The sequence below is a fragment of the Antennarius striatus genome, chromosome 16, assembly GCF_040054535.1.
Source record: "Antennarius striatus isolate MH-2024 chromosome 16, ASM4005453v1, whole genome shotgun sequence".
NCBI lineage: Eukaryota > Metazoa > Chordata > Actinopteri > Lophiiformes > Antennariidae > Antennarius > Antennarius striatus.
The window spans coordinates 109,798-122,096 of record NC_090791.1 but is presented as its reverse complement, the minus strand read 5'-3'; the positions used below and the strand labels follow the sequence as shown (position 1 = coordinate 122,096).

The 12,299-nt window shown below is 51.3% G+C and overlaps 1 protein-coding gene across 3 annotated transcripts; it reads right to left on the bottom strand.

The window, feature by feature from the left end:
* Positions 1–112: 112 nt before the first annotated feature.
* Positions 113–12,158, bottom strand: map2k4a (mitogen-activated protein kinase kinase 4a). Of its 3 annotated transcripts, XM_068336489.1 has the most exons (14): positions 11,792–12,158; positions 10,206–10,241; positions 9,836–9,850; positions 9,648–9,680; positions 8,709–8,811; positions 7,994–8,168; positions 7,471–7,590; positions 7,268–7,387; positions 5,620–5,671; positions 5,401–5,528; positions 3,824–3,901; positions 3,539–3,687; positions 3,412–3,457; positions 113–3,328 (listed from the first exon to the last, which is right to left on the bottom strand). In XM_068336489.1, the coding sequence occupies exons 1-14, from the start codon at positions 11,913–11,915 to the stop codon at positions 3,215–3,217; spliced, it is 1,293 nt and encodes a 430-aa protein (XP_068192590.1). In that variant the 5' UTR covers positions 11,916–12,158; the 3' UTR covers positions 113–3,214. The 3 variants fall into 3 exon arrangements, with proteins under 3 accessions (XP_068192590.1, XP_068192591.1, XP_068192592.1); XM_068336490.1 differs by lacking the exon at positions 9,836–9,850; XM_068336491.1 differs by lacking the exons at positions 9,648–9,680; positions 9,836–9,850 and having other exon boundaries at positions 11,792–12,155.
* Between the last annotated feature and the right edge of the window lie 141 nt (positions 12,159–12,299).

Below are 12,299 nucleotides of genomic sequence, written 5' to 3'. Positions count from 1 at the left end.
TGGCCGTAAGACGTCACCAGGAAGGAACCGGAAAACCTTCAGGGTTCAGAAAGTTAATCTTTCTCTTGCAACTGGTGTTGTTCCCACTCGCTTTAAAGCGGCCGTGGTTAAACCTCTGCTTAAAAAGCCACATCTTGACCAAGAGTCTTTAAATAATTATAGACCAGTTTCTAACCTTCCATTCTTATCTAAAATACTAGAAAGGGTAGTATCTCAACAGCTCTTAGATTATTTATCATTAAGCGGTCTTTTCGAACCATTCCAATCAGCTTTTCGGGCCCGCCATTCCACTGAAACAGCACTTACCAAAGTTGTGAATGATTTCCTATTAAATCTGGACTCTGATACCACTTCTGTTCTCCTTCTTTTGGATCTTAGTGCAGCATTTGATACTATAGATCACTGTATACTCCTTGACCGACTGGAGAGACAGTTTGGTGTCTGTGAGTTAGCTCTGGCTTGGTTAAAATCTTATCTGATAGGACACAATGTGTCTCCTACAATAATAAAACTTCTGCCTTCTCCGACGTCAAATATGGCGTACCTCAGGGGTCTGTCCTTGGTCCTCTACTATTCTCCCTGTATGTTGCACCTCTTGGTCAAATTATACGCAGCTTTGGAATAAGTTTCCACTGTTATGCGGATGACACACAACTTTATATGCCCATAAAAGCAGATGATCGATCTGAATTGAGTAAACTAGAGGCCTGTCTTTCTGCTGTGAATAGTTGGATGTCCAGTAATTTCTTGCTCCTAAACCCAGACAAAACTGAAATGTTAATCATTGGCCCTGCACGACATAGAAACCAATTTCAAAACCTAACAATATCTGTAGATAACTCTCTTATAACCCATAGTTCAACAGTCAAGAACCTAGGAGTAACGTTAGATTCGACTCTTGCCTTTGACAAGCATATTAAAGAGGTGACAAAGATCGCCTTCTTTCATCTACGTAATATTTCCAAAATTAGGTCCTCTTTAGCCATGGCTGATGCAGAAATTTTGATTCATGCCTTTGTGTCCTCTAGACTTGACTATTGTAATGTTCTGTTATCAGGGTTGCCTCGGTCTAGAACTAGGGGCCTTCAGATGGTTCAGAACACAGCAGCAAGAATATTAACTAAAACTAGGAAATTTGACCATATCACCCCAGTTTTGGCTGCATTACACTGGCTCCCGATTCATGTTAGATCCGATTTTAAGGTACTCTTACTAACATACAAAAGCCTTAATGGGCTTGCACCAACCTATCTGTCTGATCTTGTTAAACCTTATACGCCGACTAGGGCTCTCCGCTCTCAGAATACTGGTCTCTTGTGTGTTCCTAGATTTAAAAAGAAGTCAGCTGGCCAGAGGGCCTTCTCCTATCGTGCCCCTTTCTTGTGGAATAACCTCCCTATCAATATTAGACAGTCTGAATCTGTGAATGTCTTTAAATCTAGACTCAAAACATATCTGTTCGACCTAACATATAAGTAATATCGGGGATGGCGGTCTCAATGTTTAGGTTTAGCCTAGTCCTGCCGATGAGTCATAGGATTGCTTAGTTAGGCCCCTGCCTCCCATTAATTCTCTGCTATTCTGGTCCCTCTAGCACCACTCTCGCCCCTGCTATCTCTGCTATCTCTGTCTCTCTTCCTTCTTCTGCTGTTTTCTCTCACAGGCCTTTGTGTGGTGGATCATCGGCAATCGGCTACCTCTGTCTGCTTCCATGGCTGGCGATAGCACAAGCTGTACAGTGGTCCTGTTTCACCATCCACTAGGGGAGTGCTGGTTCTGCCTCATTTGGTTCTGCTGTGGTTTTGGGGTTTTGCCAGAGTAACCTTGACTTTAACTTTTTTGAGCTGAATGACTTAGGCACTGTCTGGTCTGTCCTCAGAGTGGTGGATCCTCGGCAATCGGTGACCTCTGTGTGCTTCATCGGCTGGTGGTGACTCGCTCTACTGGATGGATCGGCATGCCTTTGTTATACATTTATTGTTACTGTTATTGTTACTGTTATTATTATTGTGTTATTAATCTGTACATGCGGTATCTATTGCTTCGTCTGTCCACTCCTGGAAGAGGGGTCCCTCCTCTGCAGTCTTCCTGAGGTTTCTCCCATCCATTTTTTCCCCTGTTAAAAGGGTTTTTGGGGGGAGTTGTTCCTTATCCGATGCGAGGGTCGCACTGCTTGCAGTGCACAAAGGTCAGAGGGATATCGTCCATGTGCAGATTGTAAAGCCCTTTGAGACATTGTGAATCTGGGCTATATAAAAATAAATAAACTTGAAACTTGAAACTTGTTTGAACCGCCGCTGTTTGACGGCCCGCCTCCACAGAATGTCAATCATTGTTCACGTGACCTGTTCTCAGTCAAACCGTGATGTCATCACAAATATCTGGCTGTGCTGGTCGTGATGTCATGTCCCCCTGCCTGGGAAAGTCGGGGGTGTTCTGACTGAACGCTGATGTTTCTGATGCGCCCCCCCCCCAGGCACTGAGTGTGTGTGTGTGTGTGTTTGGCCTTGGACCTGGTTCCCCTGCAGTGGACCCAGGAGCACCCCTGTGGTTCTGGACCTGGTTCCTCAGCGGGTCCACCTGGTTCCAGGTGCGTGGCAGCAGCAGGAGCGGGACCCTTTCACACCCTCTTTGTTTTTATTGGTTTGTTGGCGCCGGCCCTCTGGGGGGGCGGAGCCTCTGACAGGGTTCTGGTTCTGAGCAGCAACACGTTTACAGACAGAGAAGCAAACAGATCAAACACAACGCTGTCATCTGCATACAGGAGGAACGACCACAAAGCAAGAGTCCAGTCTGGAGGACCTCAAGCCCCCCCAGGGATCCCACAAATACAAGGTCCAGACCTGCAGCCCCCCCAGAGATCCCACAAATACAAGGTCCAGACCTGCAGCCCCCCCAGGGATCCCACAAATACAAGGTCCAGTCACCTGCTCACCACCAGGAGCTTCCCATCAACACGATTCATTGATTGAACTGCATTCTGCTTACGTGTGTGTGTGTGTGTGTGTGTGTGTGTGTGTGTGTGTGTGTGTGTGTGTGTGTGTGTGAGAGAGAGACGTTAACACAGGAGCTCCACTCTGGTTGTAACTCTTATTTTCCGTTGTCGGTTCTCTAACACTGCAGGAAGGGACCAAGCTAATTTACACATGGACTGGTTTGGTTCCGTCTCAGGGTCCCGGGGGGCCGCTGAGTGCTGGGGGCTCTCGTCCCGCCGTCAGTCCGTAAACATGGGGGAGCTGGGCGACGCCGGCATCTGGTCCAGCAGCCTGCAGACGTACGCGGCCACGTCCACCGAGCGTTCCTCATACATCTGGATGAACGGGTCTTTCTGCAGCGGAGAACCAAACAGAAGAACATGAAACACAGCATCAGGCCTGAGGGGCCCAATCACTCACAGCGCCACACACTGACCAGCAGCTCCTTGTACTTGGGCCTCTTGGACTCGTCCTTCGTAAGGCTGGAGGGAGAAGGAAACACAGTCACAGCTTTATCCACCAGGGGGCGCTGCCCCATCTGCATGGAAGCAGCGGTTCCTCACCACACGTTCACAAAGGAGATGAATTTGGACGAGAAGCGCCTCTCCTCTGAGTTGCTGAGCTGCGGCGGGTCGCCCCTCACCACCTGGGTCAACTGGTCAAACACACTGTTCCACTTGGGGTAGGGGAAGCGGCCGGTGGCCAGCTCGTACTGGAAGGACACGGGACAGGAAGTCAGGCAGCCAACAGGAAGTGTTTGCTACTATCTCCTGGACAAAGCCACCGGCAGACCCCTGACCGGCCCCGCTTCCTATCTGCAGAGAGCCTCTCGTGTGGACTCCACTCACCAGTGTGATCCCCAGACTCCAGACATCGGAACGGACATCGTAGCCCTGCCGGGAGGCGCTGGGGTCGATTCGCTCCGGCTGGAAGTCAAACAAAGGAGTAGAACGCAGCTTTAGTGTCTGACTTTAGTGTCTTTGGGGTCTGACTTAAGTGTCTTTGGGGTCTGACTTTAGTGTCTTTGGGGTCTGACTTTAGTGTCTTTAGTGTCTGACTTTAGTGTCTTTGGGGTCTGACTTTAGTGTCTTTGGGGTCTGACTTTAGTGTCTTTGGGGTCTGACTTTGGTGTCTTTGGGGTCTGACTTTAGTGTCTTTGGGGTCTGACTTTAGTGTCTTTGGGGTCTGACTTTAGTGTCTTTGGGGTCTGACTTTTGTGTCTTTGGGGTTTGACCACATGTAGGAACTGACTCTGAAATTCCTTTTCTACTTAAAAGAAGCGTAAAGACGCTGTCTTCTTTTCTCTATGCCTTGGTGTTTATGTCAGGATCGCAAAAAGCTAGAACTAATGAGAACCACTTCCTGTTACACTCCTGAATCATTTAGTATTAATGCACATTCTGCAGTGCAAGAAGGTTGTGGGTTCGAGTTCCTCCACCTCCTACAACACCAGCTGAGGCGGACTGGTCACGACCAACACACACAAACACACACACCTACTGACTGTAGGTGTGTGTGTTTGTCTTTCATGTGGCCACACGATGAGCTGGCGTCTCATCCAGGGTGTACCCCATATTCCTGGGTTTTGCTAACCAGCTGATGTCCCTTTGAGCACTGAGACTCCCCCCAAGGTTTCTTGTGATGTTACAGGTGGAGATAAGTCCTGTCCACACTGTCACTGAAGCCCAGCATGCAGGTCTGCAGAGGTCCCCAGACCCCCACTGGTGTGATCAGAGGCCCCCAGACCCTCACTGGTGTGATGAGAGGCCTCCAGACCACCACCGGTGTGATCAGAGGCCCCCAGACCCCTACTGGTGTGATGAGATACCCCCAGACCCCCACCGGTGTGATGAGAGGCCCCCAGAACCCCACCGGTGTGATGAGAGGCCCCCAGAACCCCACCGGTGTGATGAGAGGCCCCCAGAACCCCACCGGTGTGATGAGAGGCCCGCAGACCACCACTGGTGTGATCAGAGGCCCCCAGACCACCACTGGTGTGATCAGAGGACCCCAGACCACCACTGGTGTGATGAGAGGCCCCCAGACCACCACTGGTGTGATCAGAGGACCCCAGACCACCACTGGTGTGATCAGAGGCCCCCAGACCACCACTGGTGTGATCAGAGGCCCCCAGACCACCACTGGTGTGATGAGAGGCCCCCAGACCACCACTGGTGTGATGAGAGGCCCCCAGACCACCACTGGTGTGATCAGAGGCCCCCAGACCACCACTGGTGTGATCAGAGGCCCCCAGACCACCACTGGTGTGATCAGAGGACCCCAGACCACCACTGGTGTGATGAGAGGCCCCCAGACCACCACTGGTGTGATGAGAGGCCCCCAGACCCCCACTGGTGTGATGAGAGGCCCCCAGAACCCCACCGGTGTGATGAGAGGACCGTGCCTCGCCATGGTCTCCACTTACCGCCATATATGGGCGGCAGCCGGCGTCGCGCGTCTTGGCGATGGAGTCGACCAGCTGACCGCTGATGCCAAAGTCACACAGCTTGATGCTGCCGCTCCTGTCCAGGAGGATGTTTGACGGCTTGATGTCTGGGGGGGGGGCATGATGAGCAATCAGGAGATGAAGAGCAGATGGGACCAGTGTGGGCGTGGCCTTACCTCTGTGTGGGTGTGGCCTTACCTCTGTGTATGATCTTCAAGTTTTCCTTTAAGTGGTTAAGTGCCTTCACAGTCTGCAAGACAAACAGGTTTGAATCAGGGCTTTGAACCTGTTCATGGAACGAAAACCAGAAACTTTTGGTATTTTGGCAGGAACGAAAACGAAACCGAAAACTTCATATTTTTTTATGTTCCGGAACAGAATCGGAACAGAAAATAATTGTGAACCGGTTAATACCGGGTTTTTTTTCGTTCTTGAAAAAAATAATGACCTGAGAGAAGTAGCGGCTATCAGCAGCAGTTAAGAACAGGGAGGGCTCCCAGTCACCATTAATCATTACAGCTAAACACTCAGCGTGTCAGTCTGAACATGTATGTTTTCGACATGAATGCAGTCATTTTCAGAGCAGTGTGCCCGTACTGCCAGCGCTTTGTAGTAATACTGAGCTATGGGAGAAGAACAATGAAGATCTGTTGTTCAGCAATAAATGGAAGTTATTCTGTTCTTATGTCATGTAGTGTCTAAGTAGGAGGCATAAGCCTTAACTACATGATATAACTGTCATAAAGCAGAGGTGTAGTGCTGTGGTACTGTTTACTGGAGGGTAGGGATATATCTATAATTATAGTCTATAGTATATAAATTAATTGCTTTAGGTGTCAATTTAAAGTCCTTAAGTTACCGTATTTTGCGCAACATTCAGCTCCTTGTACAAAGAGGCTCCGTCTAAATAACGGAGTTTATTTCTGTACTTTAACCGGACACTCGGTACACCTTATTCGGTGCATTCTAGCTAACGGAAGCAAAAAGCTGACTGTGGTTGGACTGTGTTGTACTACGTATTTAAATTTAAAAAAATACACCGACATTATTTTTTAAATGTTTTTCTGTCTTTATTTTGTGATAAATGTGTAATAAATCCCTGAAGTCCTCATCTCCGGTCTGCATAGAATATCTCGGTAGTTTCTCCACCGCTGACCGGCTGGTTTCCGGGTGTCCGGTAATGATGCCGGCTTTAGAGAAACATCGGACAGAAGTCTGAGCAGACACGTTAGTCCAGGATGGAGTCACAGATCAAGAGAGATGGAGAAGCGTGAAAAAAGCCCCCCGGTCTCTTTACGTGAACCGAAACAACCGGAACTGATAGCCTGGAGTTTACATGTTGTGTCGTGAGCGTGTCTCTTCGCTGACGTCATCGTCGGGGGTCTTCAGCCAATCAGATGTGGTTACCAGCATACCTGCGGTACAGTCCCGGTATCTCCCCTCTACCGGTACCTACCGGAGGTGTGCCGGACGGAGCCTCGCGTCATGTTCTCTGATTGGTCCATCGCTGCCGGCGTACGTAGTGATGTAATACGTCCTATGTCGGTGGACAATGGTCGATCTGGAGGATCGCTTTTAAGCGCGTCTTATGGTGCGGAAAATACAACACCTACATATTTATATTTACAAGGAAAATTATTAACCGGTTCAGGAACGTCAGTTTATGGGTGGAACGCAAAAACAGAAACGGTATAATTCCTTTTCTGTTCGGAACGAACCGATTGGCAAAAAATTCTGGTTCAAAGTGCTGGTATGAACGCGTGCTGAGGCTCCGCCCTGGAGGCGGGGTCAGACACAGGTTATAACAGGCGCTGAGGCTCCGCCCTGGGGGCGGGGCCAGACTTACAGCTAAGGTGATCTTCCCGAGGATCTCCTCTGGGATCACGTCGTCCAGGGAGCCGTACACAAACTTGTAGAACTTGTCTAAAGAGGTAGCCATGAGCTCCATGCAGATCCAGCAGTCGCCCTGAAACACCAGAGAGCTGTCATGAGACGTGGGTGGGAGGGGGCGTGGCGGCGGCGTGCTTTCTGCAGCGGGGGCGGGGTCACCTCTCTGAACAGGGCGCCGTAGAACTGGACGATGTAGGGACAGTCGCTGCTCCTCATCACCACGTCCAGGTCCATCAGCAACTGCTTCTGCTCCTTCTCATCCACCGTGGAGCGGATCCTCTGCAGGGACCAATCACAGCATGAGTCCTGTCGTTCACCCAATAGGACTCACGCTGTGGCGTGTCTGTTAGCTGTTAGCATCACACTAGCTCCCTTCCTGTGACACTGTCCTAGTGTTTTTTGTCTATCGTGTGGCCGATTCCGTCCAGAAAACTGCTGGAGGTGTTTCTGAACACCGTTCAAAGGGATTCAGCTGGTGGCAGGTTCTGGTTTAATCTGACAGGTTCTTGTTTAATCTGACAGGGTCTGGTTTAATCTGACAGGTTCTGGTTTAATCTGACAGGTTCTGGTCCATCTGTTCTACCTGGTCCATGTCTATCTTGACGGACACTACAGACAAACCCTGGGGGTTGTGACCCCACGCCCGTCGACAGACGGCCCGTCCACGTGCCACGTGACCCACCTTGACCGCCATGATCTGGCTGCTGGGCTTGTGCACCATCTTGTTGACGGAGCCGTAGGCGCCGCGGCCGATCTCGCCCAGGTCCTTCAGGTCGTCGGCGGTGAAGTCCCACAGCTGCTCCGGAGAGATCTTCAGCTTCCCCGACGACTCCATGCTGTGTGTCCTCAGGCGCTCGCTGGAGACGGGTCAGTGAGAGCACGACCAACACCACCCGTCTCACCCCACCGCATCTCACCCCACCCAACACGCCCACCCCACCCCGTGTCACCCCACCCAACACGCCCACCCCGTGTCACCCCACCCAACATGGCCATCCCGTCTCACCCCACCCAACATGACCACCCCGTCTCAGGCCACCTAATACGGCTACCCCGTCTCACCCCACCCAACACGCCCACCCCACCCCGTGTCACCCCACCCAGTGTCACCCCACCCAACACGCCCACCCCACCCCGTGTCACCCCACCCAACATGCCCACCCCACCCCGTGTCACCCCACCCAACATGGCCATCCCGTCTCAGGCCACCCAACACGGCTACCCCGTGTCACCCCACCCAACACGGCTACCCCGTCTCACCCCACCCAACAGTCACCCCACCCAACACGGCCACCCCGTTTCACCCCACCCAACACGGCCACTCCGTCTCACCCCACCCAACACGGCCACCCTGTCTCACGCCACCCCTCAAACACCGACGCCCGAGCTTTACTCACATGTGCGGGTTCTGGAAGGGCGTTCCGGCTGTGTTGAGTGTGAATCTAGTCGTGGGTTTGACCGGCGGGTTGGCGAAGTTCAGCTTCAGAGCTTTACGTTTACCTGAGCACAAAAAAGGACCTGAACCATGTGTTTCGTCTTACCCAACAGACAGTCAGCACAGAGTCACATGGTCTGTGATGTCACAGAGACGGGGGACAGAGGCAGTCACATGCAGGAAGAGGCAGCGGCAAAACGAGACGAGAACTGATGCACACCTGGAAGCCCCTGACCTAAAACTTGACCGGAGGGACGGGGTTGTTGTTTCTAATGAACGGTTCCTGGAGGACGGCTGGTGTCCAGCCTTCAGAAGCTTCAGGTCTGTTGGTGTCGTCGCCTTTAAAGCACCTGGTCTACCTGGATAGAGTAGGTGCTATCCAGGTAGCACCTGCTCTATCCAGGTAGACCAGGTGTTACCTGGTCCACCCCGTCTCAGGTGTTACCTGGTCTATCCACGTGAACCCTCGGACACACGGAGGGGGAGGCGAGGAGGTGGTCTTCTTCCCAGAAACCCACCAGGGCGTGTGCTCCACGCCACTGGGCTGGGGTGGAGAACCCGGTGGAAACGACATCTCCTGATTGGTGGGCCTCGTCTCCACAGGCAGGTCTATGCTAGAGCCCAGCCGCGCCAACAGGAAACGCGGTGACACCAGACCCTCTGCTGAGGTTAGGGTTAGGGTCTGTGAGTCGGAGAACAGAACCGCTGCTCTGGAGGCGTGACCTGAGCTGGGGGTGTGTCCTGAGCTGGGGGGAGGCTTGAAGAACACGCCCTGCCATTACATGACGGCAGCTGTAACCCGACACTGGTCACACACTCCAGAGTTAGCCGTCAGACGTGTGGGCGGGGTTAGTGAGGACAAACCGCGTCACACCAAACAGACGACAGAGGCGCGTCTTACTTGCAGGGGCTCCAGACAGGTTCATCTGGAACCCTGGAGGGGAAGAAGACAGCTCTTTACTCTCCTAATTGTTCACCTCAGTTGGTTCTAACCCTAACCCCCTCACCTGCAGGGCGGGGCTTGAGGGCCACAGCCCACCCGCCTCACCTGCAGGGCGGGGCGTGGGGGCCACAGCCTACCCACCTCACCTGGACACAGACGGTCTAGCATGCACACGAGACACGGGACAAGCAGGTTGAAACACGCCATGCGTCAGTCAGGCAACCAATCAGGAATGAGCTGCAGGGAAACATCATCACGGAATGTTTGGGAAGGAAGACGTGTTCTACCCGTGTTCTACCCGTGTTCTACCCGTGTGAGGGGCTCACCATCAGGCGGCGTAACATCAGTTAGCAGCAGGAAGTTCAACAGGAGAGAAAAAACAAGGTTACATGAGAGGCGGGGCCGCAGCATGCCGACATACTTTCATTCAGACCACGCCTACTTCCTGGTAGGACAGCAGGACGGGACGTGAACACAAACCCTACGTCTGTGAGAAAGAACCAAAGGTGGACCTACCGGTTTCACTCTGACACCTCCAGCAGGGGGCGGCGTCTGGAAGGAAAGACACGGCTGGTGAACACGCTAACACGCTAAAACACATGTACCTGAACGCTTTAACATGTTAACATGCTAACAGACATGTAGCTGAACGCTTTAACATGTTAACACGCTAAAAGACATGTAGCTGAACGCTTTAAAATGTTAACATGCTAACAGATATGTACCTGACAGCATTAACATGTTAACATGCTAACAGACATGTAGCTGAACGCTCCAACATGCAAACAGATATGTAGCTGAATGCTTTAACATGCTAAAAGACATGTAGCTGAACACTTTAACATGTTAAGAGACATGTAGCTGAACACTAACATGTTAACAGACATGTAGCTGAACGCTCCAACATGCCAACAGGCATGTAGCTGAATGCTTTAACATGTTAACATGCTAACAGACATGTACCTGAAAGCATTAACATGTTAACATGCTAACAGACATGTAGCTGAACGCTCCAACACGCTACTAGACATGTAGCTGAATGCTGTAACATGCTAACAGACATGTAGCTGAATGCTTTAACATGCTAAAAGACATGTAGCTGAACACTAACATATTAACAGACATGTAGCTGAATGCTTTAACATGCTAACAGATATGTAGCTGAACACTTTAACATGCTAAAAACATGTAGATGAAAACTTTAACATGTTAACAGACATGTAGCTGAATGCTTTAACATGCTAAAAGACATGTAGCTGAACGCTTTAACATGTTAACATGCTAACAGACATGTACCTGAAAGCATTAACATGTTAATATGCTAACAGACATGTAGCTGAACGCTTTGACATGCCAACAGACATGTAGCTGAACACTAACATGCCAACAGACATGTACCTGAACGCTTTAACATGCTAACAGACATGTAGCTGAATGCTTTAACATGCCAACAGACATGTAGCTGAATGCTTTAACATGCTAACAGACATGTAGCTGAACGCTTTAACATGCTAACAGACATGTAGCTGAATGCTTTAACATGCCAACAGACATGTAGCTGAATGCTTTAACATGCCAACAGACATGTAGCTGAATGCTTTAACATGCTAACAGACATGTAGCTGAACGCTTTAACATGCTAACAGACATGTAGCTGAACACTAACATGTTAACAGACATGTAGCTGAACGCTCCAACACGCTACTAGACATGTAGCTGAATGCTGTAACATGCTAACAGACATGTAGCTGAATGCTTTAACATGTTAACATGCTAACAGACATGTACCTGAAAGCATTAACATGTTAATATGCTAACAGACATGTACCTGAACGCTTTAACATGCTAACAGACATGTAGCTGAATGCTTTAACATGCCAACAGACATGTAGCTGAATGCTTTAACATGCCAACAGACATGTAGCTGAACGCTTTAACATGCTAACAGACATGTAGCTGAACGCTTTAACATGTTAACGTGTTAACGTGTTAAACACCGGGTCCTCCTAGTCCCGTTCCCCAGGGAGGGACGGTCGGTCCTGGGAGTAGCCTCCCACGGCTAGCCTGCTAACGGCCCGCCCGGCTCGGCTCGGCTCGCTCACCCTGCGTGCTGCTCAGGGTGGTGACGTGTTGGGACTGCTGCTGGTGGGCGGCCGCCGACCCTCCGCTGCTGGGTGCCGCGGTGTTCGCACCGGGAGTCGCCATTGTTGTGCGTCTGAATTCCATCCGCAGCGCCGGGGTGCAGTGCGGGTCCACGGGCAGCGGGTTCACCTCCCCACCGGGCTGGCGGCCCACAGACAGCGGCTCCCGCGCAGAGGACGAGCGGGGCGCGGGCTGGAACGGGCGGGGCTCGCTGGAGCGGCGGAGGAAGCTCCTGGTTTGCTCCCGTTAACCAAAACAAACTGCAGCTAGGCTAAGCTAACGAGGCTAACGAGCAGCAGCGCGTTCCGATCAGCTGACCCGTGACACTGACATGTCAACGCCCATCACGGCTCGAGCCGACTCCTCCCACAGCGCTACCGGATGTTGTGCGCGTTCCCTTTCACAATAAAACCACCGCGGACGATCAGGGCCAATGGAGCGTCAGCTTCATGGAAACGTTCCTTCTCG

Coding starts and splice junctions, on each gene's coding strand:
- map2k4a (XM_068336489.1), bottom strand. CDS start 11,915: ATGGAATTCAGACGCACAACAATGGCGACTCCCGGTGCGAACACCGCG. Junction 8,169..8,708: donor CCCTTCCAGAACCCGCACAT/GTGAGTAAAGCT, acceptor ACCCGTCTCCAG/CGAGCGCCTGAGGACACACA. Junction 3,902..5,400: donor GCTGCCGCCCATATATGGCG/GTAAGTGGAGAC, acceptor TTTGACTTCCAG/CCGGAGCGAATCGACCCCAG.